The sequence below is a fragment of the Mus caroli genome, unplaced genomic scaffold (genome assembly GCF_978045245.1).
Source record: "Mus caroli unplaced genomic scaffold, Mus_caroli_1 scaffold_5, whole genome shotgun sequence".
NCBI lineage: Eukaryota > Metazoa > Chordata > Mammalia > Rodentia > Muridae > Mus > Mus caroli.
In genome coordinates, this window is record NW_028227260.1 from 12,518,477 (window position 1) to 12,537,493 (window position 19,017).

The 19,017-nt window shown below is 38.6% G+C and overlaps 1 protein-coding gene and 1 pseudogene across 5 annotated transcripts in view; both read right to left on the reverse strand.

Moving 5' to 3' along the window:
- Positions 1–321: 321 nt before the first annotated feature.
- Bclaf3 (BCLAF1 and THRAP3 family member 3) overlaps positions 322–19,017 on the reverse strand; it is a 61,096-nt gene continuing 42,400 nt past the window's right edge. For 2 of the 5 annotated variants that reach the window (XM_085837933.1, XM_029473525.2), the window contains 2 exons: positions 17,780–17,932; positions 322–1,635 (listed from right to left, as the gene is read on the reverse strand). In XM_085837933.1, coding sequence (XP_085694059.1) covers positions 1,528–1,635; positions 17,780–17,932 — 261 coding nt within the window. In that variant the 3' untranslated portion in view covers positions 322–1,527. Of the gene's footprint in view, positions 1,636–2,350; positions 2,377–17,779; positions 17,933–19,017 lie in introns of all 5 variants that reach the window. The other 3 variants (XM_029473526.2, XM_021153480.2, XM_029473527.2) reach the window with 2 other exon arrangements.
- On the reverse strand, positions 4,517–6,579 carry LOC110286856 (transmembrane protein 126A pseudogene; annotated as a pseudogene).

The following is a 19,017-nucleotide window of genomic DNA, read 5'->3' on the forward strand; positions in this document are numbered from 1 at the left end:
CCCTCTTCTGGTGTGTCTGAAGACAGCTACAGTGTACTTATATAAAATAATAATAATAATAATAATAAATAAACCTTAAAAAAACCCCTAAGCTTCAAGGACTGAAGATGTAGTTCACCTGGCAGAATTCTTGCTCACCATACAGAGTGAAAACATGCCTGTAATCCCAACGCTCCAGAGGTCATCATGGCCATCCTCAGCTATATAATCAGCTCCATATTAGCCTGGGCTACATGAGACCCTGGCTCAAAAAATTACAAGTAGTTTTTTTTTTTAAAAAATACCCAAACACCACAAACTTACTGTACTATTGCATACATAAAATTCTCCTTTGCCCTAAGCCTCACATTTAGTAGGGTTGGCAAAGCTGGCCTTCTAGCGGTAGCATGCAATACAAAGTCATCTGTGTGCACCATCTACGTATCCTCCAAAGAGCACTGAATCAAGGCTCTGACTTCCCTCATCACTGACCCATTTAAGGAAGAGTGGCTCTTGTGTGAAAGAAAAACATTTCAAAAAGAACAAATGGAGAAAATATACATCACTATGTGTTTACCAGTATTCAGTATCAATAGGTTGTCAGTTTCATGAAAAATACAAAGAATGCTCTCACCAACTGCCAGGTAACAACAGCTTCAAGCAGAAAGAACAATATTTTATTTTCTTACAAATAAACATGTCACAAAAATTTGTCTGGGAATGTATATGTACTTTTAAGCGGAAGAAAGAAAACAAAGACGTTTTTGGACCTATAGACTGTGTTTACTATCCCATGGGTCCTATCTTACACATAGTAGATATGAAACACCTATCAACTGAACCAAAGATATGCTGTCTGTAAGATGTGTCTGCAAAGTGTCTAGTACCCTAGTAGTAAAGTACAATGTTCAAATATGCAGGTTTGTCTGTCAGATTTGAAAAGCCTTTAAAAATATAATATGCATAAGCTTGCCCTGAGGGAAAAGAAGATGGAATAGAGATTATAAAATCCTTACATTTTTTCCACAATAGCATTTGAAACTAGAAAAGAGCAAATGGTCATGGAAAAACCCAAGATACACATGACCCGGTGGAAAAGATGCACCTCTTTTTTAAGCTTCTTATATTGTATTACAAAATGGATGCCACATACAGGCCTTGATCTTCGGAAACTTCAGAAAACTTCAAGTTAGAAAGAAGCCAAAATGTCATCAGAGAAAGAAAAGCCAGTATAAAATTTGCTACTGTAAGGCCACTGTTTAAAAGTTCTTTCATGTACAGACACTAAATAATTCTGACACCTGTTCTTAAAACACAAAGCTTTCAACATATAAATGTTTACATGGAATTTAATTAAATCCTCTCAGTGAAACCATGCTGAGAGAAAGATGCATCAACAAAGAGTGCCCCTCAAATGCTTCTGCTCAGAGTTTTTGCAAAAGAGCTTGTAGTTAAATACAACTTTTGAAATTGAATACTGTAAAAAAGTTGCAGCATTCCACTACTGAAAAATAAAGATATTTTATCAAGAAAGTTACAGTATTAGTGTCAATTCCAATTCCTGACAAAAATGAGATGCTCAGTTAAGTCTTCATATAGGGTTGGCTCCACTTGCAACAATTCCAGGTTGTTTGTCCTTGGCAATACTGGGTATTCCTATCAAGAGAAAACAAGAGAAATATGGATTTCCATGGAAAAGTCAGTTTCCAACATCTGAACTAAAGTTTGTGCCATGGTGCAGTTCTCAAATTAATCTGTATAGTGCTAACTTGCAACTCACAATTTACACAAAGCTAATGTTTAACCCTGAAGATATCATTTAAACATAGAGCACATCAAAACAGCCAAAACCCAGTAAATAGGTAGGACAAGAAACCCCACTAGAGGGCACTTGTATTATTAGCACATGGAGAAAGCTGCAGTGTGCTCCTTGGGGGATTTTCAGGGAAAGAAAGCACTCTGGCCTCAAATTTTGCCTCTCTAGTCCCCAGCCTGACACAACAGAGACACCTGTGTACAAGCTAGCATATTATTCTTTCCATCACATCCATGACTTCTTATTCCAAAACTATATCAACTCTTGTAATGACTGATAATTGCAAAGAAAACTTTTGAAAAACTTTCCTCACTTTCAGATGGTTGTCAACAAAAGACATAAGGCTTCAATAAATATGAGAAAACACTCACAAGAACAGGAAGATTATGATAAAAGTAAAAGATGTGGGTTTTATATTGTGGTATGGTGCAAAACCACTAAATTACCAACTACAAACTTGATATAAAACTATACAAATATTAAAACTAAAAAATGGTAGAATGGCATGTATTTCAGAGACACTGAAAATAAAAATTTATGCAAATATATCCTTACCTTTTAACTAGGCTCTTACATTAAAACTGAAAGAAATGCAAAAGTGTATTTATTTTTAGCATTAATATTAGATTTTTTAATTGTTTAATTCCAAATAAAAACAATGCTGGTAGAAAAATCTTATTTCTTCTATCTTGCTTAACAAACACATGCACATACATTTTCAACGTCATTTATCTAAAACTGGTACATGAAAATAATCTGGTAGGTGGCATTGTATTTTATTATTAATTGCACAATATAAAACCATATAAGTGTATCTTCAAATAACAAGCCACCAACACATTGGTGAAATGAAAAGAAATTCTATGTACAGTAATTCTAAAAAAAAAAAAAAGTTCCACTGAAAATCTTATGGAAGCATGCAATTTTTGAATTACTTTCATCTTGACATAGTTTATCATCTCTCCAACTGATCTCCCACTCTTCCACTGATTTGAAAGATATTTTTAAGTGTAATACTGAACTGTTTTATCTATGTTTTTTTTTGTTTTTGTTTTTCAAAACAGGGTTTTCTCTGGGTAGACCTTACTGTCCTGGAACTAATTCATAGACCAGGTTGGCCTCTTACTCAGAGATCTCCCTGCCTCTGTTTCCCCAGTTCTACTGGGATTAAAGGTATCTGTTCCACCACTGCCCTCCTTATCTAGGTTTTCTTAACAACACAGGACCACTACAAATGCTGCCATGCTAGTCTTATTATGTCTCATTTTAATTCCCTGGGAGCCTGCTACCCACTTCTATCCAAACCTCTGCCTTCCCTTACTCTACACAAAGCCACGTGTTAGGATTGAATCTATTTCTTATCTTTTTACAATGGTTTGAGATTATAATGACATCATCTCTTCCCTTCTCTTTTTCTCTTTCCTCATTTTCTCCCATCTCCCCTTCCAAGCTCTCCCTTTTATTTTTACCATGCTCCTTCAAAGTCATGAGCTTCCTTTAATTACACAGCACCTTAGGTCACTAGAACACCCTACCAGTGGAGACAGGATCTTATTGTTCAGTACTGGTCACAAGCCACCCTGCGAAGCTTCCAGGGATTTTCACATCTCCCCTATCTTGGTGGATGCTAGGATTGCAGATGCACACTGCTTTTTCTGGATTTATGGAGACTGTGGGACTGAAATTCAGGTATGCACTTACACACTTACTGAGCCATCTGTACAGGCTCCTTGAATTTATTATTTTGTTTTACCTGGGGGAGGCACCCACAGCACGGAACACTGAATTCTGAGTGATGGTGTCAAGAAAGTGAACAAAGAATGGGGAATGTTGGCCTTTAATCCTAGTACTCTGGAGGTACAGCCACGTGGATTTGTGTGAATTTAAGGCAAGCCTGACATACATAGACCAGCCAGTACCATGTAGTACTTGTCTCAAGGCAAAAAAAAATTGGTTTTTGCCAGGTCATGATGGCACATTCCTTTAATCCTAACACTTGGCAAGCAGAGGCAAGCAAATCGATCTCTAGTGAGTTTCAGTCCAGTATCATCTATAATAGTGAGTTCCATGTTTGCCTGGTTTATATATTTAGATAGACACACACTCTCTTTGTCTCTCTTTCTCTCCTCTCTGTCTCTCTCTCTGTGTCTCTCTCTTTCTCTGTGTCTCTGTCTCTCTCCAAAGAAGGAGCTGGATCCTGTAGAACTACTTATGGGCAGTTGTTAGACACCATGTGGATGCTGAACATAAACCCAGGTACTCTGTAAGAGCAGCACATGCTTTTAACCTTTGAGCAATCTCTCCAGTCCCACTCGTATATCTTCTAACTGAAAATTAGTTATTGAGTATAGAAGTAAAAAGACTTGGGAAGTTGAAATAATTAATATACCCATATGGTAGAATATATGTTAATATACCCATACAGAATAATATGCTTACCTTTTTGAAAAATATATGAAGAAACTCAGTGTACATGTCATGATCCTAACACTTGGGTAGTTGAGGTTGGATGGTCATGAACTCAAGGCCAAACTGAACTATATAGTAGAATATTGCCTCAAAAATTTTTTTGAAAGTAGAAAAGAGAAAACACTCAAAAAACAAAAACCAGAGAAGCCAGAGTCTCCATGTCCAAAAGACTCCAGGTCCCAAGTGATGATGCACACGTAACATTTCCTTTTTATGTTGGTATGCTGCAACTCAGGCTTGACAGACACTTAGTAAATTCTTGCTGATTAATCTGATCTTGGTTCTTTCTCTTCTCTCTTTTTTTTTTTTCCAAGACAGGGTGTCTCTGTGTAGCCCTGACTGTCCTGGAACTCACTTTGTAGACCAGGCTGGCCTCAAACTCAGAAATCCACCCGCCTCTGCCTCTGCCTCTGCTGGGATTAAAGGCGTGCGCCACCACGCCCGGCTGGTTCTTTCTCTTTGTGCTGCACGACTTTGAACCTTTCTTGTAATCCCAAGGCCACAAATCCCAGTCTCTAATTTCTTTCCATATGTTATTTATGCCTTTTCTAGTTATGGTCAGTTTTTTTTATTTTCGCCATTTTATTTTTGTTGTACATATTTGCTTCAAATCAATGAATTTCTAAGTCAGGTTCAGGTAACTGAAAGGCCTTTATGAGGAGTTTATATTGTCTAGACCCAACATAGGATGCAAACACAGTCTGAAGTAAAGTAGGAAATAACATTTTTATAAAAGCAGGCTTAGAAACTGTAATCCAGTAATTGAGGATGTTTCCCCTCTGTGGGAGGGGACTTGATTCATACCTGGCAGCAAGGCCCCCATTGACGGGTATAGACAAAAGGATAGGGTCCAGACTACCCATAACCAAACCAACTAGTGCACCCTGTGTTGTGGTATAGGTTTCACAGTTCAAATCACCTGTACTCAAAGATAAACTTACAAGACTTTGGTAGAACAGGTTTGCTGTCAACAATGGGATCATAGCCATTGGTAAGGTAGAAGCTAATCGAGCTTGTGTCACATTCCTGATTCGCTATTAGGCTCCCCAGAGCAGCATAAGTCCAATATATGCTGATCCATATTTAAGCAGATTCCTGTCTGATTCTGGAAGTTGTTTAATTTTTCTGGATATGATACGATATTAAATCATCTTTGCTAGTACTTGGTTTATGACTTTCCATCTTGGACCACTCAGCGGAATGACCGCAGCTTATGGTCGCCTCCTCCAGCTGCCCGTGCTTGCCAAGGTCTTCCCGTACCCAAGTCTACTGCAACCTTTGTTAGGGTCGCCTGAGCTCCATCTCTGGCTCACACGTGACTCTACTGTCAGTTTTAATAGGCACATAGCATATGGGGACTGAAGGATGGATGGTTTTAAGGAACTGTGTGCCTTCCTGACCAAATGCATAAGTGCTTATGGGTTTTCAGTGGCTATCGTCTTACCACTTATATTTTTTTATTTCTTGAAATTAAAATATAATTGCCATCTTTTCCTCCTTTTGACCCTGTATTTACTAGGTCTGGGCCCTATTTTGACATATAATTAGATCATAAAGTTTTTTTTTGGGGGGGAGCAGGTTCTTACTCTGATCCTCCTAGAACTTACCATATATCCCCAAGCTTGCCTTGAATACATGACCTTTCATATTAGCCTGAGATTACACACCTGAGCCACCATAGCAGCTGTCCATCAAGCTTTCTAAAAACTTCCTGTGAGAAGCACAAGCTGTTATGAAAGATATCTGAGTGCTAGGACATTAAAAACAAGCCTTTTTCCAGGAAGTAATGAACATATGTCCCTCATCTTCCAGTTCAAATACAAAATTCAAGACTAGAGAAACCCATTATAAGTGAAGACAGTATTCCTTCCCCAGCTAAGAAATAGGGTCCTGGATCAGATTCGGTTGTTCTCAGATCACTTTCTCTTTGTTCCAAGATGGCCTGATCCCAGGATCTTGTCTGAAAGAAACCCTCTTTAGTCAGATTGATTTCCACTACTGGCCTTTTGTTCCTTTGTGGGAATTTCTCAAGTCCCCACCCTTGTCTCATCCAATCAGGTCCCTGCTATTATTTAAAGTAACCCAACTCACAAAGTGCATCTTGCTCAGTCCAATTTGAGGAGAAAATGGACGTAACTTTGATTCACATTGTGTGTATGTGTGTGTGTCTGTGCATGTGTGTCTATGTAAAAGCCCAGACTCCCAAATGGTACTCCAAATCGGGACCCTTCTGCTCCTCCTTGAGGAAGAAACATACTATGGAAACAAAGAGACCATTCAAAAAATGTGGCAGCAAAACTGGATTTCTAGCCAAAGAAGAGCCAAACTAAATTTATATCTATCTCTTACCCTTTACAAAAATCAGTTCAGTTTGGGCGTGGTGGTGCACACCTTTAATCTCAGCACTTGGGAGGCAGAGGCAGGCGGATTTCTGGGTTCGAGGCCAGTCTGGTCTGCAGAGTGAGTTCCAGGACAGCCAGGGCTACACAGAGAAACCCTATCTTGGGGAAAAAAAAAAAACAGTTCAGAACAGATCAAAGACCTACATTTATAACCTGAAATACTGAAAGCTTTTGAAGAAAACTCAGTGGTTACCCTTCAGGATATTGGAGTAGATAAGAACTTTTAAAATAAAACAGCAAGAGCACAGCATTAGCCCTAAAATCAAAATAATGTGACTACATGAAAACAAAGTTTCTGTATAGCAAGGAAAACAACAAGCAGAGCTAAGAGTGCACACAGAATGGGAGACAATTTTTACCAGCTATACTACAGACAACAGGCTAATACCCAGGATTCACAAATTGCAGAAATCCTAAGTCCATCTCTTATCCTGCAAATTTTCAACTTCCTTTTTCTTTAGAGGTAAGTAGTATCCATTTTCATACATAGCAAATTTTCATTATCCAAAACTCCGTTCACTGGCCACTAGATTGATTCCAATTCTTTGCTATTATGAATAAAGCAGTAAGAAACATGAGCATGTGTGTAAATATCTTTATGGTAGGATATGGAGTTCTCTGGGTATATGGCCAAGAATGAGAAAGCTGGACCATATGGTAGTTCTATTTTTAAGTTTCTGAGAAAACGGATTTCTATAGTGCCATATTAATGTACTCCTACAAATAGTAAATATGGATTTCCCTCTTTTTACAACCTCTCTAACATCCATTGTCAGATTTGTTGATGGCTACCATTTTGACTATGGTGAAACAATATCTCAAAGTGGTTTTAGTTTGCATCTCCCTGATGGCTAGGGACACTGAACACTTTTAAAAATAGTTATTGCTCACTTGTATGTGTAAAGAAATTGGATAAAATGGTTAAAGACCTAAAAATGAAAATGGAAACAATAAAGAAATCATAAGGGAGACAACCCTGGAGATAGAAAACCTTGGAAAGAGAACAGGAGTCATAGATGCAAGCATCACCAACAGAATACAAGAGATAAAAGAGAGAATCTCAGGTGTAGAAGATACCATAGAAGATATTGATACATCGGTCAAAGAAAATGCCAAGTGTAATAAAAAGTTCCTAACCTAAAACATCCAGGAAATTTGGGACACACGAAAAAAGACCAAACCTAAGAATAATAAAAATAAGAGGTGGTGAAGCTTTCCAGTTCAAAAGGTCAGAAAATGTCTTCAACAAAATCATAGAAGAAAATGTCCCTAACCTAAAAAAAGAGATGGCCATAAATATACAAGAAGCCTACAGAACACCAAATAGATTGGACCAGAAAAGAAAATTCTTCCCATCTCATAATAATCAAAACACTAAATGTACAGAACAAAGAAAGAATACTAAAAGCAGTAAGGGTAAAAGACCAAGTAACATATAAAGGCAGACCTATCAGAATTACACCAGACTTCTCAACAGAGACTCTAAAAGCCAGAAGATCCTGGACAGGTGTCATAGAGAGCCTAAGAGAACACAGATGCCAGCCCAGGCTACTATAGCCAACAAAACTCTCAATCACCATAGATGGAGAAACCAAGATATTCCATGAGAAAACCAAATTTAAACAACATATCTTTCTACTAATTCAGTTCTACAGAGGATACTAGAAGGAAGACTCCAACAAGGTATGCAACTACACCCAAGAAAACATGAGAAATGAATTATCTCAAAACAAACCCAAAAGAAGAGATCACACATACATATAATACCAGCATCACAATACAATAACAAGAACTAATAATCATTGGTCACTAATATGCCTCAACATCAATGGACTCAATTCCCCAATAAAAAGACACAGGCTAACAGACTGGATATGTAAGTAGGATCCATCACTCTGCCTCATACAAGAAATATACCTCAGCAACAAAGATAGACATGACCTCAGAGTAAAGGGCTAGAAAAAAAGTTTTCCAAGCAAACTCTCCCAATAAATAGTCAAACTTGGGGCTGAAACAAAGAGAACAATACAAAGAATCAACAAAACCAAGATCTGGTTTTTTGAGAAAATCAGAAAGATAGACAAACCCTTAGCCAAACTAAAAGGCTTAGAGACAGTATCCAAATTAACAAATCAGAAATGAAAAGGGAGACACAACAGAAACTGAGGAAATTTTTAAAAAATCATCAGATCTTACCACAAAAGCCAATAGTTGACAAAACTGGAAAATCTAGATAAAAAGGATGATTTTCTAGAGAGATACCATGTACCAAAGTTAAATCAAGATCAGGTAAACTATGTAAACAGTTCCCATAATCCCTAAGGAAATAGAAGCAGTCATCAAAAACCATCCAAAAAAAGGCCCAGGGCCAGATTATTTTAGTGCAGAATTCAATAAGATCTTTAAAAAAAAAAAAGAGCTAATACCAATACAACTAAAACTACTCCACAAAACAGAAACAGAAAGAACACTGCCAAACTCATTCTATGAAGCCACAGTTACCCTGATAACAAAACCAAAGGCTCAACAAAGAAAACTTCAGATTGATTTCTCTTATGAGTATCAATGCAAAAATGGTCAAAAATAAAATTCTCACAAATGAAATCCAAGAACATATCAAAACAATCATTTACCATGATCAAATAGGATTCATCCCAGGGATGCAGGGATGGTTCAATATATGAAAATCCATCGATATAATCCACTATATAAGCAAACTCTAAGGGAAAAAAAAAATCACATGATCATCTCATTAGATGCTAAAAAAGCCTTTGAAAAAAATCCAACACCCCTTCATGTTCTAAGTATTGGAGAGACCAGGTATTCAAGGCACATACCTAAACACAATAAAAGCAACATAAAGCAAACCATTAGCCAATATCACATTAAATGGAGAAAAACTTGCAACAATCCCACTAAAATCAGGGACAAGGCAGCCCATTCTCTCCCTACCTATTCAATACAGTACCTGAGGTTCTAGTCAGAGCAGTAAGACAACAAATGAGATCAAGGGGATACAAATTGGAAAGGAAGAAAGTCACTATTTGTAGATGATACCCAAAATTCCACCAGAGAAATTCTACAGCTGATAAACAACTTCAGCAAAGTGGCTGGATATAAAACTAACTCAAAGAAATTAGTAGCCCTCCTTTATACAAATGATAAATGGGTTGAGAGAGAAATTGGGGGAAAACGCCCATTGCAATAGCTATAAATAATATAAAATATCTTGCTGTAACTCTAACCAAGCAAACTAAAGTTCTATATGATAAGAACTTCAAATCCCTGTAGAAAGAAATCAAATAAGATATCAGAAGATGGAAAGATCTCCTATGCTCATGGATTGATTGGATTAACATAGTGAAAATGGCCATCTTACCAAAATCAATTTACAGATTCAATGCAATTCACATCAAAATTCCAACACAATTTTTTACAGACCTTTTAAGAGCAATTTTCTTTTTTTTAAAATTTTTATTAGATATTGTCTTCATTTACATTTCTTTGGGGGGGAGGGGTTTGAGACAGGGTTTCTCTGTATAGCCCTGGCTGTCCTGGAGCTCACTTTGTAGACTAGGCTGGCCTCTAACTCAGAAATTCACCTGTCTCTGCCTCCCAAGTGCCACCACCGCCCGCCTTTCATTTACATTTCAAATGCTATCCCCAAAGTCCCCTATAGTTTGCAAGACCAATGGGCCTCTCTTCTCAATGATGGCCGACTAGGCCATCTTCTGCTACATATGCAGCTAGAGACACAAGCTCTGGGGGTAGTGGTTAGTTCATATTGTTGTTCCACCTATAGGGTTGCAGACCCCTTCAGCTCCTTGGGTACGTGTAAGAGCAATTTTCACCTTCATAGGAAAACAAACAAACAAATAAACAAACAAAGATAGCCAAAACAACTCTGAGCAATAAAAGAACTCAATAAAAGAACTTCTGCAGGAATCACTATCCCTGAACTCAAACTGTACTTCAAAACAATAGTGATAAAAAACCACATGGTATTGGTACAGAGATAGACAGGTTGAACACTGGAATAGAATCAAAGACCTAGAAATAAACCCACAAACCTAACCTACAGACACTTGATTTTTGACAATAAAGCCAAAACTATCCAGTGGAAAAAGGAAAAGAATCTTCAACAAATGGTGCTGGTCTGACTGGCAGCATGCATGTACAAGAATGCAAATTGATCCATTCTTATTTCCCTGTACAAGCTCAAGTCCAAGTGGATCAAGGACCACAACATAAAGCAAGATACACTGAATCTAATAGAAGAGAAAGAGGGAAATAGCCTTGAATGCCTTGACACAGGAGAAAATTTCCTGAACAGAACACTCTTAGCTCAGGCTCTAAGATCAAAAAATGATAAATGGGACCTAATGAAACTGAAAATCTTCTGGAATGCAAATCTTCTGTCAATAGGACAAAATGGCAACCTACAGATTGGGAAAAGATCTTCATTAACCCTACATCCAAATATATAAAGAACTAATATCTAAAATATATAAAGGGCTAATATCTAAAATATATAAAAAAATTCAAGAAAACAGACTTCAAAAACCCACATAACCCAATTAAAAATAGGGTACAGAGCTAAACAGAGAATTCTCCAGAGGAATCTCGAACGGTCAAGAGGCACTTAAAGAAATGTTCAAAGTCCTTAGTGATCAGGGAAATGCAAATCAAAACAACCCTGAGATTCCACATTATAGCAATCAGAATGGCTAAGATCAAAAACTCAGGTGACAGCAAACGCTGGTAGGGATATGGAGAAAGGGGAACATCCCTCTATTGCTGGTGAGAGTGTAAACTTGTACAACCACTCTGAAATTCAATCTGGCAGTTCCTCAGAAAACTGTAAATAGTACTACCTCAAAGCCCAGATGTTCCATCATATCACAAGGACACATGCTCCACTATGTTCATAGCAGCTTTATTTGTAATAGCCAGAAGCTGGAAACAACCTAGATGTCACCCAACGGAAGAATGAATACAAAAATGTGGTTCATTTACACAATGGAATATTACTCAGCTATTAAAAACAAGGACGTCATGAATTTTGGAAGTAAGTGGATAGAACTGGAAAATACCATCCTGAGTGAGGTAATCCAGACCCAAAAGGACATGCATAGTATGTACTCATTAATAAGTGGATATTAGCCAAAAAGTTCAGAATACCCATGATACATCCCACAGGCTGTAAGAAATTAAACAAGAAGGCCCAAGTGAGGATGCTTAAATCCCACTTAGAGGGGGGAATAGAATAATCATAGGAGGCAGAGGAAAGGAGGAACCTGGGTAGGAGGATGAAGGGAGAGGGGAAAAGAGGGGCAGGAGCACATATGATGGGGGGAGATAGGAGAGAGGCCCAGGAGAATGAATGGAAATATTCATCTGCCAGGGTGGGCAGAGCCTCTAGAATGTTCCAGAGACCTCAGATGGGGGAGGCTCCTAGGATTCAATGTAGGTGACCTTAGCCAAAATGCCCAACTGTGGGGATATAAAACCTGAAGTGACCACCTCCAGTAGTTGGACAGGACCCCCAGTGGAGGGATGGAGACACTAACTTTACTGGTTAGTTTTGTGTCAACTTGACACAGCTGGAGTTATCACAGAGAAAGGACCTTCAGTTGAGGAAATGCCTCCATGAGATCCAACTGTAAGGCATTTTCTCAATTAGTGATCAAGGGGGAAAGGCCCCTTGTGGGTGGGACCATCCCTGGGCTGGTAGTCTTGGGTTCAATAAGAGAGTAGGCTGAGCAAGCCAGGGAGGCAAGCCAGTAAAGAACATCCCTCCATGGCCTCTGCATCAGCTCCTGCTTCCTGACCTGCTTGAGTTCCAGTCCTGACTTCCTTTGGTGATGAATAGCAATATGGAAAGGTAAGCTGAATAAACCCTTTCCTCCCCAACTTGCTTCTTGGTCATGATGTTTGTGCAGGAACTAAGACACTAACCCACTTATAAAACTTCTGGCCCAATATTGTTCCTGTCTAAAAGAAATATAGGGACAAAAATGGAGCAGAGTCTAAAGGAATAGCCTACCAGTGACTAGCCCAACTTGGGATCCATCCCATGGGTGGGAACCAATCCCTAACACTATTACTGATGCTATGCTGTGCTTGTAGACAGAAGTCTAGCATGTCTGTCCTTAGGAATGTTCTACCATCAGCTGAGACAGATGGAGATACTCACAGCCAAGCATTGGACAGAGGTCAGGGGGCCCTCTGGAAGAGCTAGGGAAGGGATTGAAGGAACTAAAGAGGATGGAAACCCCATAGGAAAAACAAGTGTCAACTAACGAGGACCCCCGGAAGCTCCTAGAGACTGAGCCACCAACCAAGAGCACACATGGGCTGGTAAGAGGTCAATGGCACACACGTAGCAGAGGGCTGCCTTGTGTGGCATTAGTGAGAGAGGATGAACTTAATCCTGTAGAGATGTGATGCCCCAGGGTGGGGAATGCGGGGGCGGGGGCACCATCTCAGAGCTAAAGGGATGGAGGATGGGGAAAGAATTCTGGCAGGAGGGACTGGGAGAGGACAACATTTGGGATGTAAATAAATAACATAATTAATTAAAAAATACTTTCTCATAGACCAGGTATATGGTAATAAGTAATTCTAGCTCTAATTTTATGGCACCTACCCTATTTAGTTAATCATGCATCAATTAATTAATCCATGTGGTAGTCTACTAACTGCTTAAAGAATGGCTTTTCTAACACTGCAGAAAGTTAAAATGTGAGGTATGTCTTAGCTACGGTTCTATTGCTGTAAAGAGATACCACAACCAAGCCAACTCTTATAAAAGAAAGTATAAAAGCAAGCAATTGGGGCCTGCTTACAGTTTTAAATGGTTAGTCCATTATTATTATTATGGTGGGAAGCAGACAGACATGGTGTTAGAGCAGGAGCTGAGAGCTTTACATCCTGATTAATAGGCAGCAGACAGAAAAAGACACGGTGCCTGGTGTGGGCTTTTGAAACCTCAAAACCCATGGGACCACTTTCATTCAAACCAGTACAAGACGTTAGTTAGATTAAGGTGTCTCTAGGGCAGAATTTTGAAGTTCCCTCTGATGCCAAAACTTAGTACATTAAATGATATAACTGCAGGCTACAGGTGTGGCTCAGCATATGTAAGTTCCAGAGTTTTATCTCCAATACCACACAAAATGATATGAATGGTACCCTGCACTCAGTAGCCCCATTTGAGCAAAGTGTCCTTAAAGAAAATGGGAGTCACTATTAGCAGAAACAAATGATTCTAGACTTCATTCTTTTTAGGGCATAAAGACTGAGGTAAAATAAGATTGATGGGACCAGTCATCAATTTTCCCACATGGGATGTAGTTTCAAAGTAGCACATGCTAGAGGGATAACCTAAAGGTCTCAGTTCAAACCTGGCAAAGATATTAGCTGCCATATCTCATTCCTTTCCCCAAAGGTTAAGAAAAATGGAGTTCAATTGTTATGGAGCATGCTATATAATAGTAGGGTATCTAATTTCATGCTACACTCAAGAGTTGGACTTTGTTTAAACAAAACTATAAAAGCCTATCTCAATCTTGCTCACAGGCACAGTCAGTAGCCAGACTGAAAGAGACAAAAATCAACACACATATAATACTAAGAAACAGGAATTAGAGTTTAGTTTATAAAAAGATATGGAAATCTTTGCTTTGTAAGCCAATTAAAAATATTAACAGTGAAGCCAGGTGTGGTGGCACACACCTTTAATCCCAGAAATTGGGAGGCAGAGGCAGGTGGATTTCTGAGTTTGAGGCCAGCCTGGTCTACAAAGTTAGTTCCAGGACAGCCAGGGCTATACAGAGAAACCCTGTCTCAAAAAAACAAACAAACAAAAAATGTTAACAGTGGAAGGGTATTATCTATAGCTGTATAACACTGCTTCTAAAAGTCACTGATTATCAAACAAAAATCCCAGTGCCAGGTATGGGAAATGTCCTTACTAATTGTTGGCCAGAGAAGCCTCAGAGACTCTCTCACAACAATACAAGCTATTACCATACCTCTTGGTTGCCTACCAGAACTAGATGACAAGATCTTATTGCTAAAGACCTTGGTTACCAGACATACAGAAAGCAAGCTGTAACTGAGCTGAATGTTTTTCTCCCCGATGGCTAGATTTCATAGTGCTGGATCCTGCTATACTGGCTGTGAGGGCAGTAAGGCATCAGTGGTCTTACCAGCTTTGGATTCTGTATGCTGCAATGTAAATTGGCAAGGCAAGATGTGTCCACTGGTACAATAGGAGTACAATTGTTATAAGGTAAAATAAGTGTTCTTGGGCTGGATTTGAAGACCACTCCATAGGCCAGAATACAAGTCTAGTACTATAAACCATGTCAAAAACCTATGGCTGGGAAGGTCCTAAGTCCTGGGACAGGGCTTACTATTTTGTTTAGTTAAAATTAACATGGCACTATACTGAAATCTATATGTGTTTATACTTATAGACAAATGATATTCCCAGCTTTGATCAGAGACGCTTTTCTGCACAGAGAATGATAGAAAAGATGTTTCAAAAAGATGGGTGAGTATTCAAAAACAGGACATTAATTTATGCCAACCCCTCTAAGGCACAAGCAATGCTGGAAGAGTGTGTGGAAAGAATGTCAGAGCAAGATAATAGGGAGAAGGGCTGCAAATGCTACCTTCAGGACATGATAAAGCCATGGCAAAAATGGATTTCACAGTAGCTACAGCTGTTTGCACTGAGCTTGCACAAGACCAGGACTGTCAACAGCCAATCATGGATCAGAAGAGGGCTTATAGGACCCTACCCCTTTGTAGTGGTTTGAATGAGTATGGCCCTTACAAGTTCCCATATAAGTCACTTCTGTTAAGTTGGTAGAACTATACGGGAAGGATTAGGTGGTATGGCATTGTTGGAACAGCCCTTAGGTACTACCCCAGTGCCATGCTTGCCTACTTACTGCCATGTTCCTTGCCATGATGGATGGCTATGGACACTAACTCTCTGAAACTGTATGCTTTAAATATTTTTTTTCTTCTGTAAGTTGTCTTGGTCATGGTACTTTGTTACAGCAAAAGAAAAGTAACTTAAGAAACCCTCCCAGCTGAACTACTGGCAACTGATGGGTTCTGGGGAAGAGATCATTACCTTCAGTTGTCTGCTAACTGGTGAGCCCATGAGGCTCCAACCGACAGCTCCAAGGCTGTGGCCACAGAGATAATCTTGGTTTAAAATCAACACACACACACAAAACAAAACAACCAAGCAAACAAAACAAAGGTATGAATGTGATAAAGGAGACATGTGGGAAGAGGAGAGAGAAGAGGGTAGAAGTAGGAGGGAGCTAAGAGAAAGTGAGGAAAAGAATACATTACATAAATGTATGAAATTGTCAAAGAACAAATTAATTAATTAAAATGCTTTATTTAAAAAGGGAAGTAGAGTCCAGAAGAATATGTCTAAGTAAAAGAATATTAGACAATGAAAAGTAGTAAACAGCAAGCTTTTGGCCTCCACTTGTGGTCATCTTCCTTCCTCTGCATTCCCCATGCTGAAGTGCCATAATGCCCAGAGTTGATCCTGATTTTTCAAACTCCAGTGTACTTGGATGCCATCACAGTGTCAGAATAACCATGAAAGACAACAGGAAACAGACACCCACATTGCTCTGGCCTCTAACTGTAAAACTGTTATATTATAGGCCATTCAGAGCCTTTACTTAAATGTTCATTTTAAAGACTAACTACACAACAAAAATATTAAAATACAACATTCAAAGAGCTATGCTGTATTATAGTTTTCTCTGAGGCCAAGATATTCCATCCAGCTGGGCGGTGGTGGCACACGCCTTTAATCCCACCACTTGGGAGGCAGAGGCAGGTGGATTTCTAAGTTTGAGGCCGGTCTGGTCTACAGAGTGAGTTCCAGGACAGCCAGAGCTACACAGAGCTACCCTGTCTCAAAAACAAAACAAAACAAAACAAAACAAAACAAAACAAAACAAAACAAAACAAAAACAAAAAAAAGATATTCTATCCTTCATGGAAGCTCCTTGAGCAGGAGGTAAACAATTCACTACTGTTTCAGGAAGTCCCTGAAACTGATCAGATGCACCAGGCCTCTTCCTGTCAGAGTAAACAATAAGTCCCTCTCAGATGGAAGAAAGCTGAGTTGCAAAAATGGCTCTTAGATGGGAGCTGTGCTGCCATGACTCAGACAAGGTAAGCCTCATGACTCAGACCAGGTAAGAGGAGAAGAGCTTCAAAGATTCTGAGACCAGATCAGCTAACTGGAAGAAACCAGCCTAGCTGCCTGGAGGTTTTGACTAAAGACATCTGGAAAAATATTTTCCAACCTGTTGACCTTCCTGCAGTGCAGGACTGTGCAGTGCTCCACGTTTCCAGCTTTTCCTTCCATGCTGGGTAGGTTTTGGTGATGCAGCTATATTTGAGTCATTTCTGATCCCATAAGTAACCCCAATAAAATTCACTGGCTCCCTAAGTGAAACTTTAATGGGATCTGTATTTTGTTCTGATGTGGGTTCCTCATCTGAGGTGGATAGGGTGTGTGTGTGTGTGTGTTGTGTCTCCCAAGGAAAAGTTAAGTTTTGTTATACCACAAGCCGGCATGTTCAAATTGTTTCAGGTAAACTGGCAAAAAAAAAAAAAACAAACAAACAAAAAAAAAAAAAACAAAAAAAAACATTTTTAAGCTTAAATAGTTTTACAACAACATTCTATCAACATTACTCTTGAAGTTTTCATTCAACAATCATACAATAAGATAATTTTGAAAATCTAGGTTGTTCTTTCTTTCTGTTGTTCGTTCGTTCTTTCTTTCTTTCTTTCTTTCTTTCTTTCTTTCTTTCTTTCTTTTTGGTTTTTCGAGACAGGGTTTCTCTGTGTAGTTCTGTCTGTACTGGAACTCACTCTGTAGACCAGGCTGGCCTCAAACTCAGAAATCTGCCTGCCTTTGGACCTCCCAAGTGCTGGGATTAAAGGCGTGCACCACCACTGTCTAGCAGGTTGTTTCTTAAACGAGATGAAAACCCCAAATATCTAGCAAACATTTAAAGTTATTCAGTATTTTTAAAGTATTTACCAAACTAACCTTTTTTTTCCTCAGAAATCTGTTTCTGAATTTATTGGTAATAAATCCTCTTGGTCCAGCAAACCGTAAGCGCTGGTATTTAGCCTGAATATACATGCTCTTCTGTACCAGGTGTGATTTATAATGAGGCTGGAATCTGCCACCCAAAAAGTTCTGTAAAGGATCCAAAGAGAATCAAATGTTAAAAATACAATTTCCAAATCTATTCTATAACAGGCAGGAGAATAACATTCAAAATAGCCCTTGATTCTAGGCACTATGTGTATTTTAAAAAGGCCTTAATACCTGCACTAAAGTATACTTCTCTGTATTATATTTTAAAATTTTGCTATATAGAAAATAGTTCTTTTTAATTGCTAGTAATGGAGCTAGAAAGATGGCTCAATCAGTAATGTGCTTGCTAAGCAAGAATAAGGACTTGAGTTTAGATTTCATCTACCTGACAATACCAATGATAAGTGTTAGGATAGGGAGGTAGTGATAAGCAGACCCCTGGAGTTCATTGGTAAGCCAGCCTATCCAAATTGTTGAATTCCTGGCTCAATGAGACACTGTCTCAAAAATCAAAGTCGATTTAGTTTTCTTCTTCTACATGTTGATGTTTAAGTCTCCCAGATCCATTTGTTGGAAGATACTATTTTTCTACAGTATTTATTTCTGGTATCTTAATAAAAATTCAGGTAGCGTGAACTTATATCCAGGTCCTCTATTCCATTGATCTGTGTCTATTTTTTACAAGTATCATGCTCTTTTTATTACTATTTTTGGGCTCTGCAGTATAGCCTAAAATTACATATGTTGATACCTCCTGCACTATTCTTTTTGTTCAAAAGTGTTTTTGTTATCCTTAGGTCTTTTGTGCCTCTAGATACATCTTAAGACTGTTTTTTCCACAGTTATGAAGAATGTCCGTAGAATCTGTAGACTGCTTTTGGAAGGACTGTCGATTTTACAGTATTGAACATGATCCATGAGCATATGAACTCTTTCCATCCTCTAGTATCTTCCTCACTTTTTTCCTTCATTGTCTTAAAACATTCACAGTGAAGTCTTCTGTTTCCTTGATTAAGTTTATTGTCAGGTACTTTTTGTGTGGCTGCTCTGAATTAATTTACTGATTTCTTTTTTTAGTATGCTTGTAATTGGTATATAAGAAGACTACTAACTTTTGCATACTAATTTTACATTCTGCCACCACACTAAAGTGTTTTCTCAGTTCTGAGATTTATCCAGGGTCT